The following is a 25,092-nucleotide window of genomic DNA, read 5'->3' as shown; positions in this document are numbered from 1 at the left end:
GTTCCTACAGCTCTCCAGCACCTGTACCATGGGCGGTTTTGCCTAGGTCGGTTGGTTCACGAGGTCCTCTCTGGGCAGATCAGAGCAGCTCCTGCTGAGACATGCCAGGAGTCAGGGAGTTTTCCTTTGGGACAGGAACTTCAAACTAGAAAACCTAGAAGACTCAGACACCTTGTCTCAGGGTGTGATACCCTGTAATGAACTCATGTTTTGGGCAGGGACCTAGGACCTTGTATATTTGGGAGGAAGTACTAGTTAAATAATAGATGAAGATGATGTAACTTCAATATCTGATTCTGCAATCTAGAAATAGTTTTAATCGACCCCTATCCCTTCATCTTTATTCAGAATTAGTAGATGCTGAAGCAACATAATCTTAATTACTTAGGTATATTCCTAGATATGCCATGTTCTAAACAACTTTTAATGAATACATTCATAAAACATCCTTACTTCCCAAGGTTTTAATAAAACACAGGTAATGCCCTTACTGTCTTTGTTATTTAGAATTTGAAGATACTGGCTCTGACTGCTATTAATGAAAACAGAGTAAAGCTAGTGAAAGGCTAAACTGCTCATTCTTCCATGTCATTGAATGCTGTCAGATGAAGCAGAAAAGCATAGACTATATTCTACGGGGCCATGTCCTAAAGCAAAGGATCTTCTAGGACATACACTTGGTTTTAAAAATACATATATATTTTTGTAGTGGTTGAGGTACATGGGGGAATGGCAAAGAATGATACCAAATCATCAGTTTGTAAGTTTAAACTCTTGCAGAAACAGTACAGAATGTGGATTCACAGGGAACAGAGGGGCTCTATTTAATTTTAGGATTTATACTGATTAACTCTCATTTACTTCCTTAATATACACAAGAACCCTATCAAGAGACAACTTTATTTTCATTTTGCAGATGAGGAAACTGAGAGAGGTTCAGTAAATTATTCAAAGTGACTTACATTGTAAAATACAGAGTCAAAGTTTGAAGCTTAAGCGTTCTCCTTAAGAGTCTACACTCTTACATGTGGTTGGTTGTTTCACCAGTAAGAACTAAGAGACTACTGTTTGAAAATAATTTTGCTGTGTGGTCCACAAGAATTTTGTATTTCTTTTCATATATGTTGATCATTTCTCCTTCTTGTCATCCTGGTATTTACAGTCTTAATATCTTGAAACAGAATCACTATAATCCTTTGGCACTTTGTCACTGGATTTACCAGTTTTGGTAGAAGTGTCAGTGGTAATTTATAGTCTTAGTTTATAGGCATGGATCTCTTTAGAGATTTCAAGCAGAGATCTCACCGTGTCAAGGAACCACAAATATGCTAAAGTAGACAGTGAGTCCATTCTAACCATCTTGGGGTGAAAATTAATCATGGTTTGCTAAGTGCTTTCAAAAGTTTTTGTTGTTGTTGTTGTTGTTAATTTCCATGACTCAATATACTGTGTAGAATATATTCAGTAGGGTAATTTTGGATTTATGTGTTTATCTCCCATTAGGTTAAACTAGAATGTGTGTGGTTTTTTTGTTGTTTCTGTTTTGTTTGAGGTGGAGTCTCGCTCTGTCGCCCAGGTTGAAGCGCAGTGTCACGATCTCGGCTCACTGCAACCTCCGCCTCCCAGGTTCAAGTAATTCTTCTCCCTCAGCCTCCCAAGTAGCTGGGATTACAGGCTCCTTTCACCACACCCAGCTAGTTTTTGTGTTTTTATTAGAGATGGGATTTCACAGTGTTGGTCAGGCTGGTCTCGAACTTCTGACCTCAGGTGATCTGCCCGCCTCTGCCTCCCAAGTGCTGGGATTACAGGCGTGAGCCACCGGTCCCTGGCTAGAATGTGGTTTTGATAAGAAGCTTTTGTAGATGAGATCCACAGAGGTTCTAGGTCCTAGATTTTAGGTATTGTCTATTGTCTTTTGTATTCTTAGTCCTGTTTTTGAATTTTCTGGCCTTGACATTGGTGGCAAGATTGTTTCTCTTGGTCATAACCATCTTCACATTAAAGGTTAGGCTATTTTCACTTGAGGAAATTAATTTTACTATTGTGCTTTTATGGTCAATTCATCCTCCCACTGTTTGTCATTTGTTGTATTTATCTTTACTACTTAATGAAAAAAATAGGAGAAAAGATTGGAAACAATTTTCTGTAAAAAGTAAATATCCATATTTACTCGACAAAATGTAAGCTTTTGTGTGCTACATTAAGCACTCTCAACAAACACCTGAGATTTTGTTACATGTTTTATACCTTTGAATTTTGCTTCCATAAAATAGGAACATTCTTTTGGAATTTCAGCCATCTGACATGTCTTATAAAGAAATGAAGTTATTGATAAACATTACAGCCCCCAAGTAATTAAAACATGCAGCTGAGCACCTACTCCCCAGCTGATTGCCTTCCTTTACCTTTGAAGAGATCTCCTATCCCTACCATGACCTACAGAGCTCTAGATAACCCTTCAAGCTTGTCAATTGACATTCTTCCTATCGTTTATTCCTCTAAAACCACAATGTCCTCTTTTCAGTGTCTCAGACTTGCTAGAATGTGGCTTCCTTTCCCCTTCCTCATCCTCCACGGATAGCTTCTTTTCACCCTTTGATTTCATATATCTCCCTCAGAAAGTCCTTCCTAATTACCTGCGCAGCCCTTGACACCAATTACCATCCATTTCATTCTTAGTACCTGTCACACTTTGTCCTTACAGACTTATAGTCATGTGAAACTTCCTGTCTAGTCTCTCCTGACTAGACTCTAAGCACCAAGTGGGCAAAGGCTTTCTATCTTTTATTCACCAATGTGTACCCAGTGCCTGGCAAAGAAATATTTTGATGATTATCAAAAATTACATATATGAGTACATAACTTGTATCTTACAGCTTAAAGTAATATCTCGCAAAATTTATTTTGTTACTTTAAGTTGGTAATTCATAGCAAGATATATCAGGGAAGTAGAAAGTGTTTCCCCGGTATTTATTTAGAAAGCCATACATAGCTTTTATAGTTAAACAAAATATACCTTATTCCACATCACTTGTGTATCTTTTGGGTATGTTTTTTACAGTGCAATACTTCTGTTCTTCTGTGTTAATCAAATATTTGTCCTAATATAGCAGTTACTGTTCTCTTTTTAACAGCAGAAGATGGTAGGGGATTTGATAATAAAATCGTCTTGTTTTATGCCATTTAAAAAGAAAACACACACACACCCCCTTTTAATGAATATATTTGTAAAGTCTCTGTTAAGATGTTTGACACTCAACAGACACTCAATTTCTTGAATGTGTATATGTTCTCATAGATGGATAGATTTTGTTTCAAGAAAAATCATGCGTTATATGTACATCTTATTTTCTAGAGTTTAGATCAGTCAGCAATATTTTATTCACTAAATGGATTTAAATTTGATGACTGAAAATAACACTATATTTCTTTTTTCAAATCATTTCATAATTTGATAATGATTTATTATTTTATATTTAAATTTAGTTCCTTTTAATATATTGAAAAGCTATACAAAGCACTTCAGCATTAGAAATTGAAGTGTATCTACAGGGGGGAAATCCTCAATTTAGTTTAAATAACAGAAAGTGAAAAGGGCATTTGAAATCAGGTGTGAAAACATAAGAATAGTGAGTTAAATAATATAATTAATGATTATCCATCAGGGTAAAATGCATCTATCAAGGTAAAATGAACAGAGTGGGGCATTTAATAATAATGCAAACTAACCTGTTTTAATGCTAATCACCTGGAATGTATGCGCCCAAGCACAAGCAGCGTGCGTGCGTGTGTGCATGGTGTGTGTGTGTCTGTGTGTCTGTGTTATAGCTATTACTGCTAATATAACAAGGGAACTTTATATAGAACTGAAAATGCCAGTTAATTACATTCCAGTTTTTGGGTGTTAAGAATATTGTAGTTCTTTCTACCTACTACATTGCATGAGTAGGTAGAAAATTCAGGTGCTTAAAGGCTATTAAAAATAAAACAACCCTCCAGAACGCTGTCTTTGCAATAACTGTTTTCTTCTTCTCCAGGAGAGCACACAGCTGCTACAAATGCCGTCAGTGCAGTTTTACAGCTGCTGATACTCAGTCACTACTGGAGCACTTCAACACTGTTCACTGCCAGGAACAGGACATCACTACAGCCAACGGCGAAGAGGACGGTCATGCCATATCCACCATCAAGGAGGAGCCCAAAATTGACTTCAAGGTCTACAATCTGCTCACTCCAGACTCTAAAATGGGAGAGCCAGTTTCTGAGAGTGTGGTGAAGAGAGAGAAGCTGGAGGAGAAGGACGGGCTCAAAGAGAAAGTTTGGACCGAGAGTTCCAGTGATGACCTTCGCAGCGTGACTTGGAGAGGGGCAGACATCCTGCGGGGCAGTCCGTCATACACCCAAGCAAGCCTGGGGCTGCTGACGCCTGTGTCCGGCACCCAAGAGCAGACAAAGACTCTAAGGGATAGCCCCAATGTGGAAGCTGCCCATCTGGCGCGACCTATTTATGGCTTGGCTGTGGAAACCAAGGGATTCCTGCAGGGGGTGCCAGCTGGCGGAGAGAAGTCTGGGGCCCTCCCCCAGCAGTATCCTGCATCGGGAGAAAACAAGCCCAAGGATGAATCCCAGTCCCTGTTACGGGTAGGAAGGTTTCATTTTTAAATAATTCATTTGTTTTGAAGGGCAAAAGGAGGAACACACATTCTTTCTATATGGGATTGTGTTGTGTGTGAAGTGAAACTTAATGATCTGTCTCAATCTGGGGATTTAGACTCCTAAGGCCAAAGTGGCAGCAAGTAGCTCATGTGTGTTTGTGTGTGCTGTGCACTTACTTGATACAGTGTTAGGCAGTCACTTGTTTGTCTTTGCTCTTAGCTCAGATTGAATGTTGGTTAATCATTCCTGGTGACTATGCAAAACAACAAGGCCATATTTGGAGAAGGGAGGTTTAGAATCCCAGAAGGATGTACATCTGTTACATTGAAATAACTAAATGACTTTTAAATTTTAAGCTGCTATGACAGTATATGGTTAATAAGGAAGTCAGAAGCGATTTAAATCACTAAGAATGTAATGTCCTTGATGAGATGTTGATACAAAAATACAGTTTTTTAAAACCCATGATATAATTATGTACAAATGACAATGCTCGCTGTTGTCGAGTTGCCAACAAGAGGGGGAAGAATGAGAAAAGCCTAAATGTGAATAGTGTGCAAAGCGGCCAAAGAAGAGTGCCATGCATTTGATATGAACAGGATCTTTTAGGGGGAAAGACCTAGTTCCATGTGGATAAAGAAAACAAAACCTCTGAGTAAGGTAAGATCCTCGATTGCTCTCTTCATACTCTGTAGACTCAGCGTTGTTAAAAAAAAAATTTAGATTTTGAAAATTCATGAGCTCCCAATAAGTAGTAGTTGCTCAATGCCTGACACACCACCTCTTGGACATTTTACCTTAACTCTGAAAGTTTTGAGCTTTTCTGGATGATTTTGAAGCTTTGTTTGTGCATAGAAGGTAGGATCAGAAACTAGCTAACCTTTACAAAAGATCCAGTTAGGAAATAGAATTCCATTAGCCCCGTGCTTTGACCTGCGGGTCATAGACCAGTCAGTTCTCTCTGGATGTATACTGGGAAGAAAAATTGCTCTTCCCAATGTCTGCTTGGCTGCTCTGCTCTCATTTCCTGCAGATTCTCTGAAGCCTATCTGTGCTTCTCAGTATTCTCCAGCGGAGTTGAAAAACGCCCCTTAGAGGTGCACAGTTAATTATAAAAGCTGTTACCTTTCCCATCTGTAGTCATGCCCTGGAGCTAAGAGAAGGGCTTGAATACAGAAGAGGAGATGCCCCCTGTACAGAGAGAAACAAAGAATCCTTCCTGGAGGGAAGAAGCAAGTTTATTATGAGTAACTTCGGAAAAAAGAGAAACAGTTTCTGTGCCCTTCAAGAGGGGGTTCAATTTAGGGAACTCCCTTCCAGTGAATATACATGGAGCTGCATTTTTATAATTGTCAATATTTGTTGTTTTCTCAGCATGTCATTACTCCTCTGGCCTCAAGTGACTTACGGCCTCTGGTTATAAGGCAGGAATGAAATGTCCTATGTTTCATTACATTCATACTGCATTTTCAGAGTATGGTATATTTGGGGGCCTTATATCTATATCACTAGAACCCCTTTCCTTCCTTTTTCCACTTAAAGTTGTTTTCATCCATGACATCTTCATTTGACGCCATATTGTTTGACTGTTTCTGGAATATTACCTTTTCTGCCATTGTTTATATAGTCTAAGACTTTGAAATGACAATTTATTAAGCAATGGTTTAAGAAACCTGAGTGTAGTGCTTGCATTTTTTCAGCAAGATGGAGATGATAATACTTTTATAAAAAATTGTTTTTCTCAATTCCTCCACTTCCTTAAATCCCTGATTTCAAGTTCTATTGCATCATTTTAACCGCCTTTTCAGTTCCTCCACATTAGCTGCTGAAGTAGGAAACCTTCAGCAAGAGACTCCTTAGCTATGTTCTACAATAATAGCCAAATTCCAACCCTATGATTTATTATCTTCAAAGGCTGTAATCTACTAAATTTCAGAGATCTGATAAAATTACATTAATATATACATATACATGCATATGCATATATAAAAGGAAGAGCATCGAATCATTCTGTGGTTGTAATAAAATTTAAATCTTTTAAGATTAACATTTTATATTTGAATAGTGCTTTTGGAAATCACCAATTTTATTGGATATTTGGAATAGGAAGGGTAGCCAATTTAATTTATAGTGCAACATTTAGGTTATTAGCTGTATATGAAATTTTCAGTGTTTACATATCTTAGATGATGTGCTTTTCAAGACACCTAACAGAATTAAGAAACAGCCCATTCTGGTTATGAATTTGACACAAATTCTACTTTGGTGGTATTGGTATTCCCAAATTATCATAGCGAATACATACCTCTAATTCATTACCCTGCCAGTGGTAGAAAAAAAAAAAAGCAGAATTCTGAGGTCATGTTTACTAAAGGCAAAAAAAAAAAGTACTTGAAGTTTGTAGTTGCAGAGACATAGTTATTACTGAAGATGTCCTGTAATAATTTAAAATATACCATAGAAATAGACAAATATAATTTACGTGTTTTGAACAAAAATTAGAGTAGTATATAAATATGCCTACAGAATGCATATTTATATATTTTAAACAATAAAATAGAACTCGAAAGTAACTACTTTACAATTATTTGGAAATTGTAAGCAATTTAAGGGATGTAAACTATCAGATTTAAAAAGTACCTGTTAAATTAAATAGTTTATTCCACATAGCATTGATAGAGCAAGTGTATTAATACATTTATATATCCAGTTTCTAATACTAAAGTAAAACTTAACCATTTAAAAATACTATGCAGAGTGATATCACGAGTTAAGTATGGAAAACTTGCACAACAGAAAATGTTGATTTAATATAGTTCAATACTATGCTGGTAAATATTTAACATTTTAAAATAAAAGGCTGAATGTAGTTAGAATTGTGTTACAAAGCACATAATTAAATGTTGCTTTCAGCATATTAGTCTTTCTGATAACTTTTTTTTTTTTTTACTGGTTTTAGCAATGAAAGTTTGCTGTACTCCTCAAAGTGAGGAAGGAAATACAAGAATCACAAGAAGAGCTAAAATTTCGAAATGTTCTCTTCATTAACATTACTGGTTTTCTCCTTTTTTTGGCCTAGGCAGGGTCAGTGTTTGGCTTAAGTTTTGTGTTCAATATGATATCATTTATGTGTATTTTTATTTAGTGAATGTTTATATTTTTCCCTTGTTATTAGTATGAAGTTGATCTTGATATAAAAATTTTAAGTTGCATGTGCCTCTTTGTTGACTACTGTGCTTTGAGTATGACAGAAGGCACATTGCCATAAACTTGATCTTATAAATTACTCTAGTAAAACTAGACTTTATGTTGCATATTAATCACACAATATTTCTACAAAATTTTTGAGTCTTTTCTTGTATTAGTAGGAAGAAGTATTAGGGCCTTTAGAATCTTTGCTACAAATAGTCTCAGCTTATATGACAACTTTAATTTATTATCTTAACATTTCTAGAATAGATCTTATAAAACATGAATCACCTCGTGAAAGTGGTCACCAACATTTGCTAATAATATTTTGAAAACTCAGTGTTTTTTAGATTTACGGTTTAGGTCTGTGAAGAGGTTAGCATGTTTAAAATTACCTGTGCTAAAAGTATAAGTAAATTATTTTATATATTCCAATAGATGTTTCTTAACCATTTTAAACTAAGTAGTGTAGTATAGTCAGCATTCATGTAAAGTTGTCTACTTTTCTGACAAGTTTTTTTTTATGATGCACATCTACACAAAGGTTTTTACTTTTTAGATAAACTTATGCAGATGCAACTGTATTAATCTTATTGTTCCCTGAATAAGAAATTCTGGATTTTATTTTTGTAATGGAATTTTTAGATTGGATATTCCATTGCAGAAAATTTGGCTTTTTATCTGATAACTATATGAATAAGGATCCAAAAATTGATCATTAAATTTCACAAAAAAATTAACCAACATCGTATAGTTTTTCATTTGTTAATAAAATACAGAAGTACAGTTAAGCTTATTGGGTTAATCTTTAGGGGGAGCTCATGGCAAATCAACATTCAGGTAAATTCCTCCATGTTATTTGCCAAAACAGAATGTTCCAGATAACTCATAGCTCAGATTCTTCCGTAGGTTCAAATGCTGTATTATTAGAGCACTTTTTCCTTGTACCTAGAGGAAAGATAAATCTCCTTGAGATTGATCTTGGTTTCCAGTTTAAATTTATTTAGGAAAGTCTGTCAGTTGTAACATCTACATTTTGTGCTGCTTGGCTTCAGCAAAGATGCTCAACCACGGGCCTGGGGAGTTGAGTTCCAAATTCTGGAAGTTGAGTTCCAGCTTGAGCCACTGACTTTCAAAGGAAGGGCCTCCCGGGATCTCCGTTCATTTGTTGCTTGGAGAGGATCATACTGCCTGCCACCCTCACAGGAGTGTTGTGCAGCTTAGTTAATTAACATTTGTCAGGCCATTTGAGATCCTCAGATGCAGAGTGCTAGATAAGTGGAAATAGTCTGATTATTTGTTCATTTTGTAAGTGTGATACCAGGACAGTACAATGCGAATGTTATTTCCCCTTTTCTTCAGCAGCGTTAAATTTATAGTTTAAAGATTGTTGATACCGGACAGACTATTGAGATGCAAAAATGTTCTTTTGGGGACAGTCCGTTGGCAGCCAAACAGACGTTTAAACAAGTGACAATGTTGAATGCCTTTACAACCACTGACAGAAGACTGCAGGAGCTTTTTTTTAACTAAAGATGGTCTGAAGTGAAAAGTGATATTAATTGTTTTGCTTCATATTTAATTAACATGAAAGCAAAATTCCAGTTTTCATAGAGGTAGCACTGACTTAACATAATGTTTAGGTATGTAACTGTTTTCTCACCCGATTGGAACTTTTTACTTGTGCATAAAGTACCAAAGAGATCAGACTGTATCAGGAAAAATGGGAAGTATATACCTCTCTAAAAACTGGTTATGAAGCCGTGACTTTAGGCACTGTTGGTAGTTTCTCTTTAGGTAGCAGTTGATATTCTCTTTGCCTGAGAGTAAAATAAATAATTAAAAATTATTGACTATATGCAGAGATGAGGAATCCTTGCACATGTCTGTGCTTCTGTGCTATATAGATGTATTTCTGTTGACATCTATTTGAAAAATATATGATTTAAATTCAAATATGTTTCAGTTGAGATTTAACAAATACAATCCATGTATCAAATTCATTATGTGTAACACCGAACATGACAATTCTGTTTTACCATGTAAAATTTAAGTAGCTTTTTCTTGTTTATTGATTATTCATCTTTTACATTTATATACCATCTTTGATAGTAGAAAACAACTAAAACTAATTCCATAGGTATAGAAGTTTGGTTTTATTAGTTTGATTAATGAGGTTTTCAAGTAATCTAATTTCTTTTCTATAAGTCTACTTCATTAGCCCACACATTTTTTAAAGCACTTTCTTTTTTTAATGCACACACAATAATTGTACATATTATGGAGAACATAGTGCTGTTGTGATACATATAATGTATGGTGGAAAGATTAGGGTAATTTCCATATCCATCACCTCAACATTTGTAATTTCTTTGTATTAGGGACATTCACTATTCCAGCTATTTGAAACTACATATTACTATCAACTACAGGCATCCTACAGTGCTACAGAACACTCAAACTTACTCCTCCTGTCTAGCTGTAACTTCATATCCTTCAACAGATCTCTCCCTATTCTCCCTTTCCTCCTACCCTTCCTATTCTCTTATCTTTGTTCTGTTTTTGGTTTCTACGAGATCAACTCTTTTTTTTTTTTTTTAGCTTCCACATGTAAGTGAGAACATGCAGTGTTTAACTTCCTATTCCAGGCTTATTTCACTTAAAATAATGTCCGCCTGTTCTATTCACATTGCTGCAAATGACAGAATTTCATGCTTTTTTGTGACTGAATATATTCCATTGTATGTATTTACCTCATTTTGTTTATTCATTTATCTGTCGTTGGACACCGAGGCTGATTCCATATCTTAATTATTGTGAATAGTGCTGCAGTGAACATGGGGGACAGGTGTCTCTTTGATATACTAATTTCCTTTCCTTTGGAAAACTACTCAGTAGAGGGATTGCTGGATCATGTATGTAGTTCTGTTTGCGGTTTTTTGAGGAGCCTCCGTACTGTTCTCCATAGTGGCTGCCCTAGTTTACACTCCCACCCACATTAACAACACTTGAAAAACAACAACAACAACGTTTTTGTAACCTAGACTGTTTGTGAGGTCTGGCGTAGTTCTGCTGGCCCAGGTTTCTAAAGCAGGTGAAGCAGATGTATCTTAGTGAATTGGACTGTAGGTTTGCAGCCACTGTGAAATGTTATCCTTTAGCACAGTATCTGTTCATTATTTCCTGTATAACTATCTTTCGCTTGGCTTCTCTTTTCCATGGACTGCATGAGTCAGGAGATAACAGGGCCCCCAAAAGGACCCATTGTTGAGCATTCTTAGATGTTGGAAGTGAAGAGTATACAGAAGGTGGCCCAAGTTTCAGGAGCACAGGGCCAGAATAATTCAAAAATGAGGTATGTAGTGTTGATGTGAATCTGGTAATTTTCTGGCAGAGCCCAGTCTGATGGGTCCGTTTTACAGGTCCATTAATACCTAAAATGCCACAACAAAGTTATATTTTGGATTTTTGTGGATTTTGTTGTTCTCACCAAAAAGGTAAATATTGTCTCCATTGTCTCATATATATATTCTCCCTTCCCTTAGATTCTGTTCAAAAACTTTCCTTGTTTATAGGCAAAGGCATTGATTAGTAGAATGCTCTGCCTGTTAACTCAAGGAAGCTTGGCAAGCTAAGTGCTGCTGTATCTAGTTGTGTTATTTATTAGTTTAAAGAAAGGCAAATTGTTTTGTTTCACTGATATTTGAAGACACTTTTTCCTTTTGGAGAAGCAATACTATTTACAGATTTTTGTTATGAACTATAATTGACAAATACAAGGAAGTCTGGAACACAACTTTATATCAGTGGTTAGGAGTGAAGCAAAGGAATCTTAGTTTTGTTTTGTTTTTCTGACAACAGCACACTTGTGATAAATTGAGCGTTTGGCATCATTGTTCATCTCAGAATTATTAAATGCCTCTCTCTCACTTGTGATTTTATATGTTAACTTTCTTCTTTTAAAAAATATAGTTTCTTAATTTTGAAGAATTCCTTTGGACATATTAATTAGGAAAAGGATAAACCATTTTCTACCATGGAAATGTATATATGTGTAACATCATGAATAACAAGAAAATGCTAAGTATATACAGGAAAGACATCTATTTTTAAAGGCAAAATACACTTTATAATTTTGCTAACATTAAAAAAGGTAGTGATTATGAATCAAACTTTTATGAGAATTTAGGTACAAAATGGAAAAAATTTTTAAAATAGATTTCTGGTTAAAACAATACTTTGTGTGAAGGAAGTGATAAGATCCCTGGCAACATGATTTATTGAATTGCGTTTGCCTGTAGTGTTACATTTAGTTAAAATTTTTATACAAGACTGATGCTCAATCATAAAAAAAAGTCTTGGTAGACAAAGCACATCACATTTCAGGGAATTAACTTTCTGATTGTAGCTATATACATTGGGTGACACAAGAATACCTGTTTGTAGCTATCAAATTCGAATTCTTAATGAGAAAGAAAATCTGGTGAAACTACTTTAAAATAATCGTATAGGAAAGCATTACAAAAAATATTTGGTTAAAATAGAGGGATATTCATAACTGGTTGTCAAGTAATTTAGCATTCAGTTTCTAGGATTAAGCTTACTGCCTTTCCATTAATTTATTAGTGGATGGATTCCTTTCATCTTCACCAGAACTCTTTGAGGTTGAAACTATTATTATCCTCATCATTTAAATGAGTAAACTGAGGCTTGGATATTAAGTATTTTGCCTAGATCACACTGCTCATAATGGCAGAGATTAAATTCTAGCTCTGACAATTCTAGAGTCCCTGCTCATAACCGTTGCTCAATATGGTTTGCTAATAAATACTCGGGTCACTGTCTACAATTTCAGAATTAATTTGTTTCATCTAAGCATACACATTTTTATGTGTGTATGTAGGAAACAAAAAAATAGCTTTTTGAAATTATATAAGTGATACATGCCTATTGCAAAAGAGTTGGATAATACAATACACTGTAAAGAAGATGAAAACCACTCATAAATCCCAACCTATAAATACTTTTGTGTTCATATTTTGACATCTAATGTATCCTATATGTATATTTAAATATATATTTTATTCAAGTATAGGATTATGTACCTCACTGTTTTATAATTTTCTTTTTTAATTTTTCAGTGTATCGGGGACATCTTTTCTCATCAACGAATACATCCCACAGGGTTCATTTTTGTGCTTCATTATACCATGGAATAGTGACATCCTAGTATGTTTAAGACATTCCCTATTAATGAATATTTAGGCTACTTCCAATTTTTAATTATAAAGAACATTTTGAAGGACCTCCTTGTACATATTTTTCTGTTGCTTTATCTTCTTTTTGGGATAATTTTGTGTAGTATATTTCCAGTTATTTAAATGAGAAAGTACATGATTTATAACAAAAGGTATTTAATGTCCAAGTCACTGTTATCTAAAGGGGTAATTTTTAAGCTATAAAATAATTTGGCTCATAAAAAATGCATGGGGATAATATCCTAGAAATATTTAAGGATTAACTTCTAACTCATAAATTGTCTTATTTAATGATAGATGCAAAAAATTAGGAGAAAAGCAAGTGGCAATTCTGTCACATATGTAGAATACAGTACATGCTCGATACAAGGTAAATAGTATAATAATCTTACCTTATATTGCATATGCAGTGTAGTTTATTCTTTAGAGAAATTGATTTGCAAGAAGAACTCATTTTCTTAAGCAGAGTTGAGTCAAGAGTTTTAATTGAAAACGGTCTACTCAGACTTTACCTTTCTCGGGGGAATAATTTCTCTCTTTTCTCTGCTTTTGCTTTGCCTCTGTGGATGATGCTCCTGCTACTCTTCACAATTTGTCAAACCAGTTTTGAAGTTTTCGCCTTCCCCAGATGTATGTTGGATGTGTGGGTCATGGCATGGGCTTTGAGGGAGTACAAGAGAAAAGAATTGATTTATCTTTTCTTTAAAATAATGGCATCTAATTATCTTTGTTTTTATTTGTTGCTGAAATATATTAAATGCATATTGATTCTGTTAAGTATTTTTCTTTGATAAAGTTGTCAGAATGTCAGAATATTCTTTCTTTCTGTTATTGATGCCTAATATTTCATACATTTGTGAGGTAAATGTGGTTAGTTTTGCAAACATAGAATAAGTAATGGTTAAGTCAGGGTATTTGGGGTATCCATTATCTTAAGTATTTATCAAAATTTCAATGTGCTGGTAACATTTTAAGTCCTCTCTTCTAGCCATTTTGAAATATGCAATATATTGTTGCTAACTATAGAATATTATTACTGTTTTTTATGAAAATTTGAAGGAGCAGGAGCAAGAATACTTTCCGAATAAACATTGCATTTGTGCTGCCTATATGCTACAAATACTGATTCTCAGGCCACTCTTAACCATACATTCATAAAAATATGTATGATGTTATTTCTGAATGTTTGAGACAAACAGGATAAGCCACTCTTCTATATGGAATCTAAAAATGTACAAACACTACGTTTGAAAGATACATTCAATTTACTTAAAAATAATTATTTGCTATTTTTTAAAAAAAGACTCAGTGTGGAACTTTTGAAACAACCTCTTTTGTACGTTGAACAATGAAAAAAACTTTACTTGTTACATTTTAGAAGTATATTTGTTTTTTAAAGCATGGTATAATTGAAGGCAGTGCTGGCTATATTTTAGGAGATGCACATATTTGACTTACCTAAATCTTAATGTCAGAAATTGGCTACCCAAAAGTTCCCTGATAATACAGGAAAATCTGTCCTCTTTGCCTGACTTACAAACTCATTCTAAGAAAGTTGGATTTTATTTTATTTATTTTTTTGACACGGAGTCTTGCTCTGTCTCCCAGGCTGGTGTGCGGTGGCACGATCTTGGCTCACTGCAAGCTCCACCTCCCGTGTTCATGCCATTCTCCTGCCTCAGCCTCCCCAGTAGCTGGGACTACAGGCCCCCGCCACCATGCCCGGCTAATTTTTCATATTTTTAGTAGAGATGGGGTTTCACCGTGTTAGTCAGGATGGTCTCAATCTCCTGGCCTCGTGATCCACCCGCCTCAGCCTCCCAAAGTACTGGGATTACAGGCATAAGCCACAGAAGCCGGCCGAAAGTTGGATGTTTTTAAAGTGTAAATTGTCTGGATGGACAGTCTATGGTCTACAAATTTACTATCCAGCTAATACACTGTCATAACTTTATGCTGTGTGACTACTGGGTGTTTTTGAGTTTTGAAAATCACAGCTTTCCACAAATTCACATGTGATTTAAATATTTTTGAAGAGTCTAAAATATATACTACCGTTTGAGGTTCCAGTTGGGTTTGGAGGTAGGTAAGCTCCACATTTAACTCTGGCTGTGGTTCAGGCCTGCCTGTATTTTATTTTCTGGTAAAATTAGATGTTATGTTTTCTTTTTGCTCTTCCCTTGTGATGTAGTGGAAAGTGCTCTGGATTGGAGGAAAGGAGGCTTTGTGTTCTAGACTCACTTCATGACTAACTAGCCGCATGACCCTGGGTGAGTCACTCAAGCCTCATACACAGTTTCCTGCTTTGGAAGATTATAGTTTGAAGTATGCAGTTTCTCAAATCTCTTTACAATTGCAGCGTCAAGCAAATCTAGAGTGAAGTGAATTTCCTCTAAAACTTTAAGCATTCAGATCTGTAAATTGATACCTGAGGCCACTTTAAGACAAAAATCTTATATTTTAGACGTAATGATGCTGACGTCCAAAGATACATATATATATATGTATATATATGAACTACAAATTCTTAAATATGATTTCCAGCCAGTGGCTGGGAATCCATAAGTTATAAGCAGCTGTCACACATACAGTCTGAAAGCTCCAAAAATTATATTCTTTGAACTTACCTCCTACAAGAAAGTCCATTCTTTGGAAACAACTTTGCTACAAAAGAATCATATTAAGGGGCTGCTTATGAATGAAGTTAAAGGGAAGTAAGCATAATGAGAAAATAATTCTGTGAGAAAGTGACATGCTTAAAGTCTTCTTCCTCAATTTCTTGGCATTGAGCGATGATGCCTGTTTTGTTCACAGTCAGATGTTCAAGTCAGAATTTTGGATGCAGAAACTAATTTTAGTAGGTGGGGTGCAAATTTCTTATGAGTCCACGAATAGACTCTAATCCCAGCTGTTTCATTACAATTATAAAAATAAAATTGGCTGTGAATCATTCAAACTCTGTTTAATGGATGTGAATAATTCAGTTTCATCCCACGGAAATCTTAAAACTATAAACCTATCTTTGTTCTTTATGTTCCTTCAGAGTTCATATGTCATTACTCATATATGAGTTATTTGAAGTATAGGTGGTCATGATGAAAGTGACCAAATTTCTACTTGGCTCCTGTGGGTTTCAGGAGAGGAGATAGCCTCTAGGGTGAGGCTAGGGATTAAGTGGAGAAATAAATTGGAAAAAGTCCAGGAAAAGAGAAAAGGATGTTAAATTAGGATTTCTTGGCATTATCTTTCCTATTAAGATATATGTTCATTATAGACATTTTAGAAAATATAAACAAGCAAAAGAAGAAAATAAGTTATCAACGTTTTTAATGTGTTTACTTCTGGACACAGACACACATGCACACTCAGACATGCTCACTCACACACATAGACATGCACACACAAACATACACACATAGACATGCACCTGCAAACATGGATTTGTATGTTTATTATTAAATAACTTTTAGTTTCATTTTCTAATAAATTATATACTTTTTTATAGCAGTTTATATTCTGCTATATCATATTTATTGACTTCATAGAATTTCACTATATGTTGTACTAGCTGTCCTAGAAAAGTTGTCTATTGATTTCTTATTGTTAGACATTTATTTCTAATTTTTGCTATTATCAGTAGTGCCACTTTTATTTAGTATCTTTATAGCTGAATAATTGCAACTTGCAATTATTGCAATAGTAGAGTTTATTGGCAACCGTAGGTCACGTTACCAGATCGTGTATATACACTCCTGAGAAACAGGAAAACAGTATTATTTCTTGGCTTTCATTAATTCAAATGGCATCGCAGTGATAGCTAAGAAGTAGAAACCCTAAAGTTTTTTTTTAAACGTTATTATAGGGGAAAAAGTGAATAACTATGATGATTTGAATAAAGTGCATTTCTTGAGCACCAGCAAAGAATCAGTCAGGTATCGATTTTACTTTCATAATTGAAAGATTTCTCAGTCACTGTGACATTCAGAGAATATTTCATAGGACAATGCACTTATAAAGTTATACATATGTGGGGATTTAAGTACCTCCAAAACATTTCTTAATGTGTCAAATTTCTTAATGTGTTTTGGTGAGCACATGAAGTCGATGCCAGGAACTACTCAGTGAAGTGTTTGGTGCACAAACTGAATTTTGAAATATTTAAATTTAGTTTCATTTGCTTACAGCTATTTATACAGCTTATTATAAGATAAGAAGGAAAATCGGGTGTTACAGTAAAGACTACAAAACTATTCTATGTCCTTTCTCTTTTCAGTTGCTTCTCCAAGCATTAGACTTCTCTAGGCAAAGTCCTTTCATAACACTAAAGATTCACTGTATTTGGTAGTTCATGAAATTTTAACAAAACACACTTCTGTTTGTGGGATTGGAATGCATGTTGGTGAGTGTCCGAATTTAAATATATTGTTACTCATATGGATTCAGAATTTATTTTCAAAGAACAGACATTCATTAGACCAAACTAACCTATACTCAAACTTGAAAGAAATAGAAATAGAAATAGAAGAAGTAGAGAATAACTTTGTAGAGTTAGTTCATGATATACTGGTCTCTGAAGTTTCTTGTTTTCTGATATATATTAATTTAGCACCTGCTAGGTTTCAGGCAGGAACTGTGAAAGAACTTATAAAGGGTATGAAAATGAGTAGATCAAGATTTCTGTACTCAAGTTATATACAAATAGCTGTAGGTGATAAGACAGGTATGGTGACAGCTAAAATACAATCAGATTTCCATAAAAGAGGTGAAGGGAGATGAGAATGATTATGATTGTTTAAAGAGGAACAGATCACATTGTGTTGAGAGAATTGACTTAGCTGTCCCAAAAGATTTTCTGAGCTTGTTTTTGAAAGAAAGACTGGACTTTTAGCAGGTGAATATGACAACATGAAGGGTAAGCCATATAGAGGAAACAATGTAAGTTACAAGGGGCAGTTTCAGGATATGGAAAAGAGAAAATCTTGATAGAAAGGTAGGTATGGTATAGTATGAGGAGCTAAGACTTGACATACAGGTTAGGATAATTTTCTAAAATGTTTATTTGAAAAACTTTGTCTCAGAAGGAAATAGGGAACCATACCAGGATTTGGGTGAAGGATAATTTGATCAAACCTTTAATAGGGTTAACATGACCATCTTAACATAGGTTAGCATGGAAAGGAGATGGACAGGGTTGAGGTGACGAAGACTTATTAGGTTGATCTCTTACTCTATGAGTAATGACAGGGAGCCCACACTAGGGTAATGATGTTGGGAAGTGATTTCTGTAAATATACTGGGCAGACAATCTTCAAGAGTTAGCAAAGTTGGTATGTGCGGGTGACAAAAAAGAGGCTTTGAGTTTTGATGACTGGAAGGAGACAAACTGATAGCTAATCTAGCTAATCTTTGATAAAGACTAACTATGGGCAAGGCTTTACTCTTTGTTTGTAGTAACTTACTTAATCGTCATAATAACCCCTTTATATAGATGCTGTATTTTCTCCATTTTACAGAGAGGAAGTAGAGCCTCAGAGATGTTACGTCATTTGTCAAAAGTCACCCCGCTAGTGAATGACTGGATCAAACTGGATCATGTCCAAGTAGCCTGGCTTCAAAGTTCACACGCTTTACTATATTTATCCTTTTTCTCTTTTTTCTTTTCTTTTCTTTTCTTTCTTTTCTTTTCTTTTCTTTTCTTTTCTTTTCTTTTGAGATGGAGTTTCGCTCTTGTTGCCTAGGCTGGAGTGCAATGGCACAATCTCAGCTCACCACAACCTCCACCTGCCAGGTTCAAGCGACTGTCCTTCCTCAGCCTCCCGAGTAGCTGGGATGTGCCACCACGCCCGGCTGATTTTGTATTTTTAGTAGAGATGGGGTTTCTCCATGTTGGTCAGGCTGGTCTCAAACTCCTGACCTCAGGTGATCCACCCTCCTCAGCCTCCCAAAGTGCTGGGATTACAGGCCTGAGCCACTGAGCCTGGCCTGTATTTATTTTCAATGTATCATTAGCAGAATTCTAGAGTTAGCTGTTTTGTGAGGGTAAAATAATGAAGCTGGTTTTGTACTAACCAAGTTTGTAAGGATTCAGATGAAAATATCTAATGGATAGCTGGAAACATTGGCTCTCATGGGGAATAGAGGAGTTGGAATGACTTCCAAATTAATTGACGTTCATTTAATAATCGAATATAAACTGAAAGCCTAGTTTGTTCAGAATATTACAGGAGCAACATTACCATGACTAAGCTATAGACACTGATTCTTTAAGTCTTTTGCAAACCAGTAACAAAAATAATATTCAATAAACCGATTACAGCGCAAGAAAAAAGAGTGACAGGTACCACAGAGCGAAAAAATAAAAATAAAAAAAGAAAAACACAACATACAAACAAAAACAAAACCATAACAAAATGTTGTAGAAATTTAGAAAAGGAAATGACCCCTTCTCAATTAATCTATCAAGGCAGGTATTCCAGAAGAGGTTGCTTATCAGTTGGTTCTTGAAAAGTGGTATTTGGAAAGCTTAAGAAACATAGTACACTGACCTATGGAAAATCGAAGTCAAGGTTGAACTTTTCACTCCAACTAAAAATCTATGTTAAAAAAATGAATGAGGCCCCCTCTGCAGTGAAAGTTACTATTTTGACATTTGTGAGATCAAATGTTAAGATCCTCTGAGTATGTCAAAATCTTTTCCTAATTGGTAGGATTCAGAAACACCACAAAGACATGAGTGCTTTAAGTGTCTTATTGTAACAAGCTAAACTAAAAGAAGAGTAAGTTTTAGAGCAGAAGGTGGGTATTTAAATCAAAGTCTAAAATAAAAAATTTAATTGTTGATGTAAGTAACTTCAAAATGTTTATTTTCTTTTAAATATATAACTATATATGTAGGGTGTGTCTATATGTAAATAGTGCTTATTCAGATATAGGTAAAAATAGCCCTACTATTTAGGATCATATATTATCAAAGAAAAAATATACATGACAAAATTCTTGAATACATATTTAAAAATGAATGCCATATTTACTGTGCCTGTCTGATAGATTCACTATATATAAGAACGATCAGATTTTAGTTTTATTTATTGGTGTTCTGATTTACTCTCTAATCATTTCTCTTAGATTTAACCCAGTGGCTCATTTTCAAGTCTTGTTTAATGTCTTATTTTATAATTGAGAAAAAAGAGAAATGCTTGCCTGTGATATATCACCTGTTGTTTAATGGCTAACACTGTTACATATCTTAATACTGTATCACATTAAGTCATTTTAAAAGCATTCTGCTTTCCCTTTTGTTTAAAATTCCTACAATCCCTGGGATATTGGTAGGGGGTTAATGGAAGTCTTGATTAAAATCTTCCAAGCTTTAAGGCTTTCAGTTCTTGTAAACAATTTGGATCTGAGAGATAGGCCTATTTATGACTTTTTACTAGCCTGTTTACCCATTTAATGTTAAGAAAAAAATATGCTTTTTAAAAGTTTTGTTATAATAAGTACAAATTAAAATGCCTTTTAAAAAAGTTAACCACACTTCGTTGTGTGATGATCACAGAATTTATGGTAGTTCTTTTGAAAATTCTCTGAAGATGTATTATAATCATTTTAAAAGTAAAGGAACTACCCTGAGTATACCAGTTTTCCATTATTTTAAACAAACCTTTTAAGTTTTATATCTAGATTGCTTTTAAGTAGTTATTCCCAAACTTGAAGGACTATGAACTCTAATCATAATCAATCTGCACTTGTGTCATAATAGCTAACCTAACTATAGTGGGTGAAAGTCTTGGAAATAGGTAACAATACAGTTGGAGTTTACACTTGGGCTCACAGTCCCAGTGCAGATGATTGATCCAGTGGACCAGCCCAAGCTAGTCCGACCTTTCTTATGACTGGCAACATGGACTGCATAGTATTCTGGTTTGGTCCGAAGTCTTGGTTATTCTATTTTTAATGAACAAACATGATGAGTTTCAAACATGGTGGTTTTGGTTTACATGGGATTGAGTTGGCATGCATGTAGTTTCCAGTTATGATTTTAATGTATCAATTTCATGGCAATGTTGGGGTTTGTGTGATACTCCCTGGGCTTGAAATTGAAGTTCATTGAAGTGTGTGTGTGTGAGTGTGTGTGTGTGTTTGAGGTTTTTCCACTAAAAGCAAGGAGCTTTTAGACAAGTATGGGACACAGTAGAACAAAGATATGAGAGATACTGCAAATACTAGTTCTTTTAATTTATCCATTTGCAAATTTTCCTCCCATACCAGATTTAGAGCTCCTGAGGGCAGTGCATTTTCATATTTCTGTTTCTTGTTGGCCCTGTTATACTGCTAATCTTTTAGGAGGTCTAGAATCAATATATCTTTAATTGAATAGAATTACATGAGGAAATATGCATTTTTTAAATTTGGAAAACCATATTTTATTTCCTATATGAGACTGCCATACCGCCTGTGTAAATTTTCTACCATTAATTAAGTTTATAATTATAAATTGATTATTTGAATACTCTTTTTAGGACTGATGAATTAGTAAATTATTACTTTGTGCATTATTTCCAGTAACCTTTAGGGTATAATATTATCTAGTGAGTTACTTACTCTGGGAAAAATCAGTTACAGCAATTTAGGGTTCATATAACAATAAAAAGTATTTGAGCTTTAATGGAACATCCTAACACTTGATATATATCTATATCTACATGTATATCTATATATATCCCTTTTTCTGAGTTATCTGGTGGAACAGAGATTTCTTAAGGTTTATAGAATTTTGTGACACAGGAATCTAGAGACACAATCTGCCAGTGCATTTCTAGGTTTTAAAAGTTTCAGTTCAAACCTAAATTGTCTATTTTTTAAATCATGACTCCAAAATTTATTTTTTATATACCTTCTTTTTTTAAATAAAATTAACTATAGATTCAATTTCGGTTGAACTTAATCTTCTACACAGCTATATTGTTAGTTTATAGAACACAGTGCTACCAAGTGTTGAAACAAAACTGTGAAGAATGATTTACCATACCAATATACTGCTTCCTTCTAAAGAAGGGAGATATTTTAGAATATTAGATACTGAGCTCAAGATAACCAAAAATGTATAATGGCACCATTTATCTAGATCATTTTATGACCAACTCAGAGAAGCAAAGGCATATAGCCCCGAAAGCGTGATAAGAAGAAGGGAAAGATACTAGTAGATATTATTGCTTAAGCCTGCAACATGACTTAACTAGAGACAAACCTGGATAGGAGAATTTGAAAGCTTTTGTGAGCTCAGGAATGCATACGATGTTTGTACTACAATCCCAACCTCATCATCTTAATCTCTTTGCCTAGAAAAGATGAATAAAAGTACAGGTTATATTTATGAAACTGAAATCTATGAAGGCGTGGAGCTCTTTTCCACAAGTGGGAGTTCTTGTCTGTTTTCTTGACCCTTTAGCAAATTAGTGGAAGTAAAGGAGGGAGAGAGGGTATAGCTGTATGGAAATAAAGTTGGTGAAGTATTCTGTTCTTTTGTTCTTAGCCTTGATGTTGAACTATGCCTACACTATGCTATCCCTCTGGTACCAGATTTATTGCCTGCCAGGATTGGAATTCATGCAGAGAGGAAGGATTCATGAAAAAATAATCAAAGTCAGGAAAGTCTTTTTCTGTAATCTTGTCTCATACAGTGAGTTATTTTTGTCTGGGTAGTTTACGGGGATGTAACTCCTTCAGTCATCTAACCGTGATGTAGTAAAAGTCATTTGCAGGAAATGAAACTCCACTTTGTTACTTTTTTCACTTAAAGGCTAATCTGATTAGCTTTAAAACATTTGTTCATCTTTTAATTCAGTATTTGTACGATGCCTATGGAAGACATATGGATTTAAATAAAACTTGGCTAACCATCTGCCGATAAGGGAAAGTGAGATGCTAAATCAGAGCGGCAGGAAAGTCTATTTCCGTAAAAGCTATTTTGATCTGAAATACTGTATGTAGGCAGTCTTACAGAGTATTTTAATTGGGAGGATATTGATGTATGCTAGTAAAAGAAGTGTATTTGCTGATATGGTTGAAGTTATGTAACCATTAAATTTCTATATAAGTTTAGAGATATGGAACTATGTGAAATTTTGGTCCTGTCAATTATATTTTTTTCCCTAAAAAAGCCATTTGTGGAAAAAATTTTTCTGATGTAGTTTTTAGAGCAGTGGCACATTTTATATCTCATGCCAGAAACTAGCACATAAAAGATCAACTTTTCAAATAAATTAACTAGAAATAAAGAATTTATTCAGTGCTAATTTGTTGATTTTTTTTAAATAGTAAACTGTGCTTTAAAAATTTAACTTTGGGGAAATTAGAAAGAAAAAAAGAATATCTTTTCTCATGATGGTAAAATGCTGATGTATAAAGCTGAAAAATTTACAATTATGTCATATTTATGTTTTAATTTAAAATTGTGAGAGTTCAGTCATCTAAGCATTAAGAAAGATTAAATATTATCTGAATTGCATACACATATTTGCATATATGTTCATGTATATACATTCAACTTAACCTTCATAAATAAGCCTTATTTTTATTGTTCAAATTAATTGTTTATTCTTTCATAAAGTGTGTCTGGTATGTAGTTCTTGCTGGGGGAGTACAAGGGTCAATAATACGTGCTATCTGCCTTCTGGGAAGAAGTATGGTAATGGGTCAGGAATTACGCCAGTCACCATCAGTCACAGTCATCATCTCAGTTAATCCTCTGAATAAACATTATGATGTTGAGCATTGTCAACTCAATTTTAATGATGGCACTAAGGTATAGAAAAGTTAAATAAGTTGCCCCAAAATAACACAACTGGTTTAAAACTCTCTGTATGAGAGGTATTGAAACCCTAGCCTCTTACAACTAGAAGGTCACTGTATTAAATACTCTAATCCCTGAAATATCATGAATGTTGAAAGAGGATTTAGACTCTACTACACAGCCACCCTGAGAGAGCTGCAGGAAGTACTGGGAATTTTATTAACATGGTGGATTGCACATTAGGGACAGAAATGGACCAAGGAGCACATGTGAAGTCCACATTGATAGAGGTGCGTGGTATGGGCTCCCCATCTCTGCCCAGATGATGTAGTTGTGACCTGCTGGGTGGCGCCTTCTTGACAAGGATCCTTGCTTTAGATATTTGGAATATTTTATGTTATCAAGCTATTTAGAAATTTTGAGTCACTGCAAAAGTGCTCATTCCAAATTCTGTTTCTTGCCTTTGCCTTGAATCCATGTCTGAATATTTAGGAAGATTCGATATTGGTATAGAGAGGTATCAATTTTTATAATATTTTATATTCACAAATAAGCAACCTGTTTCCATCCATTAAAAACAGTGTTGCCAAAGATACCTTGTTCGCAGATCCTTCTTTGCCAAATTCCTGGAAGTGGAATTGCTGTATCAAGGACAATGCATGTGAAAATGTGGACAGGTAATGCCAGATTTCTCCCCCCCCTTTCTAATAACAGCAAATGACTTGAGAAGTAATTGTGTCCATTTATAATTTCATTAAATTAGGATGGAAATGAAGGTAGAAATGAAGAATCAACATGTGGAAAAAATATGTCTGTAACTAGGAATTGATGTACTGAATTTTTTTGTCCATATTGATGTATTATTCCCTTGATGGCATTTTTGGGAGCAGTTATTTCAACATGTGGTGAATCTTTTTATTCATCTGTCTCTCTGTATCTGGAACAAGTATATCTTGAATATACCTGAGGTCTAAAACTTGGTGTTAACCAAACTTTCCTCTCAGTGGTGTAAACTGCCATAGGTGGCAAGAAATATTCCAGGGAAAGAAATGTAAATTTTCTCAAATGAAAAGATGTGTGGGTTTATTTAGGATAAAAAGCAGAGACATAAATGCTACAAACATATATGGTATTAGAGTGATTATTACATTTTTCCTATCAGGTTTTGAAGCACTATTTTGGCCTTAGTTTCTTGCA

The 25,092-nt window shown here is 34.7% G+C and overlaps 1 protein-coding gene across 6 annotated transcripts in view; it reads left to right on the top strand.

The window, feature by feature from the left end:
- Positions 1 to 25,092, top strand: part of TRPS1 (transcriptional repressor GATA binding 1) — a 261,133-nt gene that overhangs the window by 78,845 nt on the left and 157,196 nt on the right. For all 6 annotated transcript variants that reach the window (XM_030937667.1, XM_030937672.1, XM_030937669.1 and 3 more), the window contains one exon: positions 4,038 to 4,641. In XM_030937667.1, the coding sequence (XP_030793527.1) occupies positions 4,038 to 4,641 (604 nt within the window). The remainder of the gene's footprint in view (positions 1 to 4,037; positions 4,642 to 25,092) is intronic.

The sequence above is a fragment of the Rhinopithecus roxellana genome, chromosome 9, assembly GCF_007565055.1.
Source record: "Rhinopithecus roxellana isolate Shanxi Qingling chromosome 9, ASM756505v1, whole genome shotgun sequence".
NCBI classification, from domain to species: domain Eukaryota; kingdom Metazoa; phylum Chordata; class Mammalia; order Primates; family Cercopithecidae; genus Rhinopithecus; species Rhinopithecus roxellana.
This window is presented reverse-complemented; position numbering and strand designations above follow the sequence as displayed.